Source organism: Talpa europaea (genome assembly GCF_964194135.1).
Source record: "Talpa europaea genome assembly, chromosome: 9".
Lineage (NCBI taxonomy): Eukaryota > Metazoa > Chordata > Mammalia > Eulipotyphla > Talpidae > Talpa > Talpa europaea.
Genome location: NC_140076.1, coordinates 75,177,769 through 75,191,435, shown reverse-complemented (window position 1 = coordinate 75,191,435; position 13,667 = coordinate 75,177,769). Strand labels below are relative to the sequence as shown.

The following is a 13,667-nucleotide window of genomic DNA, read 5'->3' as shown; positions in this document are numbered from 1 at the left end:
TGCGACCACCTTTGGCCTCCTGATCCGGGAGCCTGGCCAGCGCCGGGACCAGGAGCCAAAAGATAGGGCTGGTTATGTAACTGTTCACGATGTCCGGGACCACCAAGAAATATGGCTGGTTATGTGACTCTGGGGCGTCGTGCACAGAAACTTGACCAGCCCACCATGAATCCCTGAACTTGGATACTGGCCATATCCGACCTTGGGAGATAAAGACATAGTGGTCGCCCAGCTGCTGCTCCTCACAGCTGCTGGACTTGGATACGTCCCCCGTGCTGTTCTCTGGAGTGCTGATTCTTTGCCACGGTGATGCTGTTCTCCGAGTGCTGACTTTTTGCCTCCGTGATGCTGTTTTCCGGAGTGCTGACTCTTTGCCTCTGTGATGCTGATTTCTGAGGAAACTGTACAATATGTATGCATGTTCATCGGTTTGGTTGGATTTGGGGCACTGTTTATAATTTTGCTCGCACATCGCCTCTGTTGCTCACAATAAATCCTTTTAATACGGTGTGATCATTGACTCCCACGGAATCGCGCCTCCCTCAAACACCTGTACACAGGGCCAGCAATTATAACAGTGTTCTTTTCGTTTTAAAATATGCTCATTCTCAATGAAATAAAGCATTGACAACCTAAAACCAGAGGATCATTTCTTAAAAATATAAACTCAAAAAAAAATATTTTCTTATCTAAAAAGTTAGTAAAAACTGCCGTGAATGCTATGGTCTCTAGCCCAAGGTCTTTGGTAATAATTAAGATTAGACATTTATTCTCTGCGCAGATTTTAGCTTTTAACTTATTAAAAACCTCAGTATCTTCACACATATTGGTAAAATAACTATGTTTTAAAATATATGCATATGGCCAAAATTTTAAATGTATATGGAGAGATCTCTGTGTCTGTTTGTGTCTGTCTTTGTGTTTTGTTTTGTTTTGTTTTGTTTTGTTTTGTTTTGTTTACCTCCGGAGGACTAATTATAAACAGCGCCTATATAAGTTCTCATAAAAACAAATTTTGAGATCATAATCCAAAATTTTTAATATACAAAAACTAGTTCAAATTTAATATTAATAATCTATTCTGTTTAAACGTATCTTTGAAGTATTTTTCTTTCCTTGACTAAAAACATAAATATACTTATATATGTAATTTTGTTTGTCATATTAACTTTACCAAGTGCAACTAAGCTACACTGTTTTTAAGTCAATTTTAATAATCTGTAATATTTAAAGTAACATTTTGGGGTGGCGAACACACAAAGCACCTCCTTGTGTTCTGGACTACTGAAAGGAAACCACCATCATGACTTGTTAAAAGTTTTAGTGGTGTCTGAAGGAAAGAAAAAGAGCAATTAGTGACTGATGGTAAATAAAAAAAAAAGGGAAAGAGAGAATAGTTTTGTCTTAAAATTAAAGTGTCTGGTTGTGCCAGAATGTGAAAGAATAGAGAAACAGCTAAAATTGAGGGTATGTAGTAAGTCGTAGAAGGTTTGAGGGAAAGTGAATTTTATTTGCCTTGGTTTATAGAACCTGCAAATAATAGGTTAAAAAAAACAATAATGTGTTGGAAATTTGACTGTATTGCATTATTTAATCAATTCATTCACATAATAAAAAAAGATTAATACTAAAGCTTGCTTTCATGTGGCCACACAGGCCATTTCAGTAAAATTATCAACATTGTAATACTGAACTAAGCCGGTACCTTCATATAAATTTAATATTGTTGTTTCTGTTGTTTCGCTGGCAAAGATTCCCAGAAATCTAAATTCAAGTACAAGTTTGGTAACCTGTCATTTGGCTGATACAAGGAAATTTTGTGAAACCTCAGTAGAGCTCCCGAGACACCACAAAGTTTCTCCCTTTCCTCCGGGGAAAGGTGTTAGATGAATTTGTTCTATTTGGCTTACCCAGTAAAGTAAAACTGGAAGGGAAGCATTGTCACTTGGGAAAATGGTAGAACTTTGGCGTGTACAGAAATGTTAACACTGGTTTTCTAAAACGTGTATAAAACCTCTCAGTACCTAACGTGTATGTAAAATGTCAACGGTGATTGTCACCTTGTAATATTGTATACTTCAATTGGTTATTATTTATTATTTATTGTTCAACAATTGTTATTCCAAAAACTGTTTCCGGAAAAAAAAAAAACTCAACGGATTCTTATTGATGGAACTGTTGAGAGTACAAATGTCCTACACAGGACTGAATACACCTGATATTTTCTAAGTTTTTTTTTTTTTTACATAATACTGGTATTTTGTTTTGTTTTGTATTTTGTTCTGAATCCACAAAGTTTTCTTGTTTTGCAGGACTAGATGGCTTCACAAATTAATTCTACCAAATATTCAGAAATGAAGATTGAAGTAGTGCCTATCCTACACAAACTCTTTCAAAAAATTGAGAAGGAATACTACCAAATATGTTTTATGAAGCCAACATTATACTAATATAAAAACCAAAAACCAAAGATAACACACACACACACCCCTATGGCCAATCACCCAAGTGAACACATGCAAAAATCCTTGCCAACAGAATACAACAATGCAATTAAAGGTTAATACACAACAACCAAGTGTGATTTAGGTTTCTCTATTTGGTTTATTTTTTTCAAGGATAATACACGACGACACAAGGATGGTTCAAGATCCCGAAATCAATTAATGCAATCCAACACATCAGCAAAAAGAAAAATAAGAATCATATAATCATATCAATAGATGCTGAGAAAACATTTGACAAAGTTCAACATCCATTTATGATGAAAGTACTCGAAATCTCAGGGTAGAAGGGACATTCCTTAACATAATAACGGCCATATACAAAAATCCACAGCCAGTATTATTCTCAAAGATGAAAGCCTTTCCTTTAAGATCAGGAACAAGACAAGGATGTTCACTCTTGCCACTGCTTTTCAATAGAATACTGGAGGTCCTAGCCAGGGCAATAAGACAAGAGAAAGACATACAAGGAATCCAAATACAGAAAGAAGAAGTAAAGCCATCACTATTTGCAGATGATATGATAATATACATAGAGAACCCTAAAAACCCCACGGAAAAACTAATCAAAATAATCAACCAGTTCAATTAAGTAGCAGGATACAAAATCAACACACAAAAATCAGTAGCCTTCCTATATGCAAACAACCAGTCTGAAGAAGAAGAAATTAAGAAAATGATCCCATTAACAACTGAAACAAACAAAAAAAAAATCAGATACCTAACAATAACCCTAACCAAGGTGGTGAGTGACCTACACCAAGAAAATGATAAAACATTGTTAAAATAAATAGAAGACACAAAAAAAATGGAAAGGATAAATAGAAGACACAAAAAAATGGAAAGGCTGTCCCTGCTCATGGATTGGAAAAATTAACATTATTAAAATGGCCATCCTACTGAAAGCAACTTACAGATTCAACAAAATCCTGATAAAAATCTCAATGACATTCTTCAAAGTAATACAACAAAGGGTGATAAAATTCATATGGAGCCATAAAAAAAAAAACAACTCAAATAGTCAAAGCTCTCCTGACTAAAAAGAAGGAGAATGGAGGTATTATACTCCCAGACTTCAAACTATACCACAAAGCCGTAATAATTAAAATATTATGGTACTGGAAAAAAGCAATGAATCAAATAGAAATGAATCCAATAGAAAACACAGAAATAAAGCCACACATACATGGACAACTAATCTTTGACAAAGGAGCAAAGAATATGCAATGGAACATGGACAGTTTGTTCAATAAATGGTGCTGGGAAAACTGGACCACCGCATCAAAAGAATGAAATTAGACCACTACCTCTCACCATGCACAAAAACCAACTCAAAATAGATAAAAGAATTGAACATAAGACCTGAAAATATATATAAAATATATTTTTGTAAAATATGAAATATATAAATATATTCATATACCATGAATATACCATGGTATATTCATATACTATATAAATATATAAATATACCATAAAATATATATAATAAAATATAGGTAAAACACTACATGACATACATCTCAGTTACATCTTTAAAGACTCATCCCCCAAGGCAAAGAAAGTAAAGGAAAAGATAAACAGCTGCATTCAACTGATAAGGGACTGATCACAAAGATATACAAAGAACTCACAGGACTCAACAAAAACAAAGTAAACAATCCAGTCAAAAAATGGGCAGAAGAGCTAAAAAGATACTTCTCCAAAGAGGAAATGCAAATGATCAACAGGCATATGAAAAAATGTTCAACATCACTTATAATCAGGGAAATGCAAATCAAAAACCACAATGAGATGCCACCTTACACCTGTGAGAATGGCACATATTAAAAAAAAAAAAAAAAAACTAGCAACAACAAACGTGGGTGAGGATGTAGAGGAAAAGGAGCAATCCTACACTGCTGGTGGGAGTGCAAACTTGTCCAATCACTATGGAAAGCTGTGTGGAGGAGGTTCCTTAGACTACTATAAATGGAGCTACCATATGACCAGGCAATTCCACTTTGGGGAATCTACCCAAAGAATACAAAAACATTAATTCAAAAGTATACCTTCATCACTAGTTACAATAAGTAAGATATGGAAACAAATTTTTAATGCCCAAAAATAGATGACTGGAGCAAGAAGATGTGGCATATATACAAGTATACACAATGGAATACTATTCAGCCATCAAAAAAGATAAAGTCATGCCATTCACAGCAACATGGATGGAGCTGGAAGGTATCATGCTCAGTGAAACAAGCCAGAAGGAAAAAGAAATATATCAGATGGTTTCACTTATAGGAGGGATATAGGGGAACCAAATAAGGGATCAGAGGAAAAATAATAACAATAAATTTTTAAAAATTAACAGGCAACTATAAATCAGAGACTTCTGCAGGGGAGGACAAGGAAGAGGGATTGAAACAGGGGAGGGAAGAGCACAAGGGACTAGAGTGATGGTGCACTGGTGAACTGGTTTTGTGAATTCTATGGGGACTACACCTGAGAAGAGAAAGCAAACATTGTACAAAAATGAACAATGATATATATATATATATATATATAATTTTTAAAATAAAGAAAATATATTGGGACATCACAGTGAAATGTTACCAGTCTCCTTCCTTATAGAAATCTGAGTCTTATGTGTTCTGAAAGGGAGGTGAGAAATATATTGATGTAAGCAATAAAGTAAATTGTTAGTGTTTCCTAACAATATTTCCATTGAACCTGTTCCTCTATCTTATCATCCAAGAGATTTCATTTAATTGATTGGTTCATTCACTCACCCACTCAACAAACATTCTGAGTCCTGCCATGTGTCAGTCACTTATCTAAGTCTTGAGGATAGAGCCATGTACCTGAAGTAACGTCCTTCCCCTAGGGGAGCTTATAGTCCAGAGAGAGAGGACAGATAGTAAATAAATAAATACATTCACATGTCTGGTAGTGATAAGAACTACCATGCAAAAATAGAATCAATGGACAAAGTGAGCACCAGAATTTTGGTGCTTAGGTAAACAAAATTCAAGCTTCGGACAGCAGTACCACAGAATTACACAGAGAACACTGATATCAGAGAAACAGTATTACTAATGACAATTCCCATTTATTGCATGGTGCTTTGTATCTATGATTCCTGGCATTCAATACACATAGCCATTGACCATTGGTGACATTTCTGTCACTGTGCCTTAGCTTGCTTGCAGACAAAATCAGCAAACTTGCTGTTTGGCCAATGTGGGGTTCCACCTATAAATAGTGTTCAATAGTCAGTCCAACTTTCCCACCATGACAGTTAAACTAGAGGAGTAAAGAGCTGGGGAGAAATCTGGGTTCTCTGTCCTGTAGTGAATCGTTCTCCACTGCCTCCCTGGGAATCCACCCATGCAAAATCATAATCAGCTACACTTAGAACATGTAGGATCTCAGATTCAATGAGTGAAAAGTATATTTTCCTCCCTGAGGGAACGCTATGTCCTAGAAGATATGACTACTCTAGTAGTTGAAATTTATATAAGTTCAAAAAGCACAGAATTATTATATGCTAACAAAAAGCACAGAATAACCAGGAAGAAATGGATAATTCCTAGAAACATATAACTTACCAAGACTGAATCATAAAGAAATAGAAAAATCTGATAGACCAATAATGAGTAAGAAGATTCAATCAGTAATGAAACACTTTCTAACAAAGAAAATCTCAAAAACAGATGGTTTTACAGTGAATTCTAAAAAACATTTAAAAATGAATTCATGTTGGTTCTTCTTAAACTCCTCCCAAAAATTAAAGAGGAGGGAACACTCCCCAACTAGCTTGATGAGACCAGCATTACCCTGACACCAAAGCCAGATGACACTACAAGAAAAGAAAGTTACAGGACAATATTATTGAAGAACATAGATGCAAAATTCTCAACAAAGCATGAGCAAATGGAATTCAAACGCCCTTTAAAAGGATCAGACACCGTGATGAAGTGGGATTCAACCAGAGAATGCAAGGGTGATTTAATACAGGCAAAGAAATAAATGTGAAATATGTCAATAGAATAAAAGATGAAAATCACATGATTATCACAATAGCTGCAGAAAAATCATTTGACAAAATTCCACATCAATTCAGGATAAAAAACTCAACAAATTAGGTGTAGAAGCAACACAACTCCAATATGACAAGTCCACGGCTAACAGCATGCTCAATGTTAAAAAGCTGAAAGCTCTTCTTTTAATATTCAGAATAATACAAGGGTGCTCACTTTCACTCTGATTCCACATAATACTGGAAGTTCAAGCCAGAACAAGTGGACAAGAAAAAGAAATAAAAACCATCCAAGTTGAAAAGGACGGAATAAATTTATCAGTTTAAAGCAAACTAAAAAGCTTCTGCATAGCAAATAAATTAACAAAATAACAAGTCAGCTTTCAGAATCAGAGAAAATAGTCACAAATCACATATCTAATAAGGAACTCACAACTCATAACAAAAGCTAATAATCAATTAAAACGTGGGCAAAGAACCTGAATAGACATTTTTCCAAAGAAAACAAACAGATGGCTAACAGGTACATGAAAAGATGCTCAACATACTAATTATCATGAACATGCAAATCAAAAATCCCAGTGAGTTATCACTTCACTCCTGTTAGGTGTTTTTTTTTTCCAAAAAGACAAGAAATCACAATTGCTGGTGACAATGTGGAGAAAAGGGATTATGTAAATGGGCACAGCCTTATGGAAAGCAATATAGAGGATTCTCAAAAGTTAAAATTAAAATACCATCAATGTCACTTCTGGTCCATATTTAAAGGAAATGTAATCATAAGTGTTGAGAAATAGTTGCATGTCCATTGTAGCATGCTTTACAATAACCAAGACAAGGATGCCTAAATGCCCAGCAATGAATGAATGGATTTTGAAAAATGTGTGTGTGTGCATGAGTGTGTGTGTGTGTGATATGAAAATGTGCAAAAAAAGAAAATGTGGTTCACACACACACACACACCGAACACACAATCATATGAAGGGAATCCTGCCATTTATTGGTGGATTATGTGAAGTGTTTTGAAGAGATCCTGACACATAACTGAAAGGTCCATGCAGGAAGCCAGAATGCAGGAGCCAACCAGGAAGCCCACCTGGGGGCCAGGAATGCGGATACCTGCCTGGAGGACTCAGGCAATGAGCCTCCCTCCTCCCCCTACCAGTCTCAGACAAAGAACCTATACCTGCCCTACAAACTTTTCCCGCCGTAGGAGCCCAACTTCCCACCTGACCTCTCCTCACCCTATAAAAACCCTGCTTCCCCCTAACAACGTGAGCGACTCCACTGACCCCCGCCTTGGGTCTGTGAGGTCCGCCCTGGGCACAATAAACTTTCCCTCCCTTTGAGAAATGTAGCCTGGCTCTCCTTGTCTTTACCGCGCAGAACCTTTCAATAACGAACACTGTTTTGTAAGTATTAGCTATTATTTGAGGTGCTCAGGAACTTCATACTGTTAGGGGGAAAAGGACCCACAGCCAGGAACCCGTTTAATATCGGGGTTGCTCTATAACAATACTACCCTCTCTTCTGCTTCAGAAAAACCCCCACAAAGTAGGACTGCTCCGACCTGGTGTCCCCTATGGGGTAGTCTCAGCCAACTCCATCCATTTTATGGACTAAATCTTGCCCATTGTTCCCATTCACATGCTGAAGTATCCTTAACTCCCATTGTGATGATTTTGGCATGGGGCCTTGAGAGGTAATCAGGTTTAGAGGCTTCAGGCATGACAATGGCCCCCTGCTGGGATTGATGCTCTCACCAGAGGAGACCAGGGATCTCTCTCCTTCCACTTTCTCTACCTTGTGAGAACACAGCAAGTCATGCAGAGAACCCTCAGCAGAACCTCACCTTCCTGGCACCCTGCTCTCACACACCCAACCTCCAGAACTAAATTTCTGTTGTTAAAGCCACCATGTCTGGTGCTTTGAGTATGGCACAACCTAAAATATCCCAGTAGTTAGTGCTCCAGGTTACTTCAGAGGTTCTTTCTCTTGCTAGAAATTCTTCCATTTTTAAGAACAAAGATTTTGCATGTGGTCAACAAAAAAAAAAATCAAAGAAGTTCCTACCAGGCAAATATCAACTGAATGATTGACATCTGCTTAATCTCTGAGATCACCTGTTTCCTTAACAGATGATGACACCTGCCTGGCAGAGACTGTAAGAGTGAAATGACATTGAGTGTACAAGAGTGATGAGCTCGCTGCCCCGCCCAGCCGTCCTAACCACCTTCACCGCCCAAAGGAAAATGGGTGATTTCATACTTACACGTAAAGTACCAATAGATTCAGTTACCCTGTTTGGGCATTGTGGCCCTGGTGGGGGATGACCCCAAGGTAAACTTTTCATTTGAAGAGCCTTCCTGGAGAAATATTGCTCTAACCTTCAGTGTTGCTCTGAAATTTATCTTAATTTTTAAATTCAATTTTTTCTGAAGTAACATTGTTTTATATTATGATGGAGGTTTCAGGTGTGCAGATTTATCATCATCTGTATAGACTACATTGTGCTCATGACTGAAAGTCCAGTTTCCTTTCATCACCAACCATCTTACCTCCTTTACCTTTTACCCACCTGGCTTTCCTGTCTCTCCTGATAACCACTGTTTTGTTCTCAGAGTCCACAGTGTGTTTTTGTTTTGTTTTATTTCATTTGTTTTGTTTCTTTTACTACTACATAAAAGTGAAATCATTTAGTGATTGTCTTTCTCGAGCATTCAAGAGACTTCAGGGAGTGTCTGTGGGAGGCTTTCACTTCTGCTAACCCCTTCTTCCACCACCCACCTGATTCTTGAAATACCCTTAAAATGGTGTCAGGTTCAGTCTATTCCCTGCTCTGATCAGAATTGTACTCAGCATTGCTGTTCACTGAGAAATTTCCAGGGTGAGATGCAGAACACATCAGTCCCCTGATCGGGGAGCCCCCCACTTGATCACAGGACTCACCTCAAGGGAGTTGATGGGAAAACTGCACAGCAGCTGGGCCGTGAGCAGAGCAGCCCCTTGCCAGAGCCGTGACTGAACCGTTCCGGCTCACGGCTTTCCCTGTCAGGGCTCACTGCTCAGATAAGTAGCAGAGCTCTGGGCGTTTAGCATGGTTTATGGGAGGTAGTTGTTTGTATTTCTTTGGAGTACTTTGACAACTCTTGCTGTGTCCCTGAGTTAAAGGATTGTGTTGGATCTGAGGGGCTAGATAAAAGCTTTTGCAGATTTCCAAATTCCTCTGAACTTCACATTCCTTTTGTGTAGAATGGAAATAACTTTATCTTCTAGGATTGTCCTTGTGATCAACAAAAATGATGCATGCAAAATCCATTCATTCAACAAATAATTATTGAGAGGTTGCTATTAGCTAGGCCCTGATTCAGGAATGGGGGATACAATTGTGATCAAAGTAAAGAACTATTCTCACAAGGCTAATCTGGAAGGAGTGAGAGGAGACAGCAAGCAAACAGAAGACCACATGACATGTAGTTAGTGGTAAGTGCACGGGGAACAATCAAGCAGTTACTTGGAGGGGGGTGTCAGAGGAAGGGCTGCTATGCTTTGTGGGGTGGTTGAGTTGTCAAGGCTCACTGAAAAGATAAGTAGAGTTCTGGAAGAAGTAAAAGGTGAGAATGAAGCTATGGGGAAGAACAGTGCAAAGGTCATGAGGTATGAAGTATCTGGAAGTCATAATACATTTGAAGCCAGAGACTGGAGGAGGTGATTCAGAGGGTAGGCACAGTGGAGACTTTAGATATAAAATGAGGGTCCTGTAAAGTAGACTCGAAGCAGTGTCTGATGATGAGATGGAAACAAAAAGAGAATTGTGTCCAAGAAGTAAAGGAAGACAGCATTTCAAGAAGGGAAAAGGAAATGGTGTTAAAAGTTGGTGGTAGGTCAAGTAAAATGAAAACAAAGAATTCTCAACAGGATGGCCATTAGTAATCTTTGCAAAAATAATTTTAATGGAGTGAAAAAAACTTGATGGTAATGAGTTTGAGAGAAAGTACAAGTAAAGGGAGTGAGTAGAGATAACTCTTTGGAGGGGTTTTACTATAAAGGAAAGCAGGGAAACCCAGATTTCAAATAGTTCCGCAATAAAAAGAAACTTTTTTGATAACCAGGGCTGTGACTGCACCGGAGACAGAGGAGGAATGAAGGCACTAGTAACCCGTTTCTTACTGTGAAGGGTGCCGGGGGCAGAAGAGACGGAGATAGAATCTAGAACTGTGGGATCCCAAGAGAAGGCTTGTCTCTCGGTGGACGACCTGGTCCCTCCCTCTGCTCTCTGCCCTTGTCTGGTTCCTGAGGCCCTCAGTTCCACAATAAGGGAGTAAAGGAGTGCCTGGGGCCCTTGTCCTCTGGCTCTGGCATGCAGTGGGTTATTTACTGAAAAGCGAGACAGTTGACACTGGAATGATAAAGCTGCACTCACCCTAAAACGCTGTCCACAAGTTAAGGCTGCTTTTTGAGATCAGTACACAGTGGATGAGCACACAGACATGAACTCATCTTCCAGAGGCCAAATGGCTCCTGGCCAGCACTGCCTCACCGTGACCTAAATTATTGATGTTTGAATGGAAGACATTCTCACAGTAGGAAATGACAACTTAGAAATTGGAAAAGGAGAGTCACAAAGATTTGAGAACATTTAACCTCCCTATTGAATTGGAAAAGATGAGAATAAAAAAGGTCAATGGAAACTAAACTCACCTCTCACAGTGATGTTCACGGGCTTGCTCTGTAGGAGGCCGTAACCATTGTCAGCTGTACAGAAGTAGTCCCCTGCATGACTCTTCCCAATAACCCGAGTCTCCAGCTCTGCTCTCTGGGAACTCTGACTCATCCTGCCCAGACTCTCATCTCTGTCCGTTCTGTACCAGGAAAATGTAGTGTTCCCTGTGCCTTCAGCCACAGAGCAGATGAGGACCAGCTTCTGCCCTTCCACTGCCTGCCCCCCCGGGGGCTGCATCTCCAGGAGCACACCAGACACGGGGACCCCTGGAGGAGCAGAGATGACAGGTGTGACTTTAAGACTGTGGCTCGCAGACTGCGCATTTTGGACCTAGAGCACCACTAATGTGATGAGCTTTCATCTTGATTCAGGCTCCAGGAGAGAAGAACTTGATATCCCTGGAGAAGGCAGTGGGTTTCATTTCTGGTGGTCTGAACTGTTTCAAAGGGCAGGCAACAGCGATAGAGGCCACTATGGCACTGGGCTGCACTGCACCCATTTCCAGATGTCCTGCTTTGGCATCTAAGACAAGATCTATTTTGTATTTATTATCATCTGTATGTCCTTCTCATCTGCTTCACAAATCACAGGCACTGACATAGCTTGCTGCTACTGACTAGGGAGGGGAGGGTGCTTGTTCTCTAAATAGTTTGCCTTTGCCCCAATGTATGGCTTCCTAGAGGAATCAATTCAGTAACAGGGTGACCTTGTTTTGTTGTTTTTGTTTTCCCCGACTTTTGTTTCCAACTCCCCGAATCAGCTACATCACTTCTAGGTGACAGAGTTTCATTTTAGGGAAATGGAGGTAAAAACGACTTCCTGTATTTCTTTTGTGTTAGCATCTCACTAAGACTGTCTCTGTCGGGAAGACACAATTCATGTGTTTGGGGCAGTCCCCACCCCCATAGGCCACAGCACACCTGCCCGCCTGCCACCCCCCACACTCACTCTGCACGTTGACCTGGAGTGGGCGGCTGCATTTGGAGATATTGCTGGTCGGCATTTTAGCACCACACTGATATGCTCCTGAGTCTTTGCTCCAGACAGTTGTGATCTGGAGTTTTGGGGACCTGCTCCATCCTGACAGGGTGACCCCACCATCTCTAAAGAAACTGAAGTGAAGGAGAGTGTCTTGCCGCTCTGGAGAAAGCTGTGTTTTACAGCTCAAATTTACAGAACTCCCTTCTGTTGGCTGGGAGGGTGTGACTTTCAATGTTGGGATTGAGAATAGTTCTGGAGAGAAGAGAGGAACCAAATTCTCAGCATGAGAGTATTTAGAGCTGTAAGAGAAGCAGGCTTACATGCTCAGTGCTAGGAAACTTCAGACATGCAACAAAACAAGCTTATCTACTGCTCTAGCACATTTTCCTTCCCCAGTTTATTTAAATCCAATCACTCCCCTTTCTCTGCCTCCAAAAGACTTAGGACTCTCCTTTATCCAGTATTTTGATACCAACATATAGATTCCTTCTTGACATGCACAGTTTCCCCATCTTGATGTTACTAAGCAAATCTATATAAATGAAGAATTTACCTTGAATTCGAATATTTTTTTTATTTGATCTATATAGAGAGTTTCCGTGCAGAGTTCCAATGCATTGGTAAAAGCCACTGTTACGTAAACTTGCTTGTGGTATCAAAAGCTCCCAGCTCTTATTTGATTTATAAATAACTTTTCCATTGAAGGTGTATTGAACAGCAATCATCTTCTCATCCTTCCTTCCCTGGCATCTTAGAATCAGTGTGTCACCTTCAAACACAGAATGTGGGGCTTGAAGGATGAGGGACTCTGGAAAATGCACGGAGATAAAAACATGTCATCCAGGGAAGCCCTCCTTCCTTGGTGTAGCACGAATTACAAAGGCTCTGTTGTTCTCTTGTTTCTTCTACAGGATTTAGCCTCCTAACCCAAACCCACTAATTTCCTTCCAAGTTAATCAGCCACAGGTACCGTCCTAAACAAATCCCAAGTACCACTACTTAACAATTTTAGGCAGACTTGAAATATGACTGTAAGGTGGAGAGAAACCTCTGAGAGGAGGCATGGTCATAGTCTTTGCTCTTAAGGAGCATCACCAACGTGCTCTCCATGCATCAGAGCAGGAGCCATCCCAGAAGGAGCTTTTGAAGAAATGCACTGGGAAGGACGGCAGCACACTGGCTGCTCCCTACAGCGGATGGCAGTGGGGAAAGTTGGAGGTGCTCTGCTGTGGAAACTTGATGCTTTTCAGATTCTGATAAGAGCTTCAGATTCTGAAAAGAGCCTCCCTGGTGGTGCAAGTGGTTAAAGTCTCAGAGCTATCGAGCTATCACCAGCCACTGTAGCATGAGTTCGATCCCTGGCCAGGGAGCTACCCACATGGAGCAGCAGACCTCTCCTGTCTTGCCCACTGCTCCCCTTAGCACTATATTTCAA

General features: G+C 39.8%; 2 protein-coding genes across 2 annotated transcripts in view; both read right to left on the bottom strand.

The window, feature by feature from the left end:
- The window catches only part of LOC311176751 (Fc receptor-like protein 5), a gene marked incomplete at both ends in the record, with an annotated part of 241,867 nt that overhangs the window by 75,074 nt on the left and 153,126 nt on the right, over positions 1-13,667 (bottom strand).
- Positions 1-13,667, bottom strand: part of FCRL4 (Fc receptor like 4) — a gene marked incomplete at both ends in the record, with an annotated part of 31,111 nt that overhangs the window by 15,495 nt on the left and 1,949 nt on the right. The window contains 3 exons of the mRNA XM_084244002.1: positions 11,230-11,517; positions 12,200-12,484; positions 12,786-13,040. Coding sequence (XP_084100128.1) covers positions 11,230-11,517; positions 12,200-12,484; positions 12,786-13,040 — 828 coding nt within the window. The remainder of the gene's footprint in view (positions 1-11,229; positions 11,518-12,199; positions 12,485-12,785; positions 13,041-13,667) is intronic.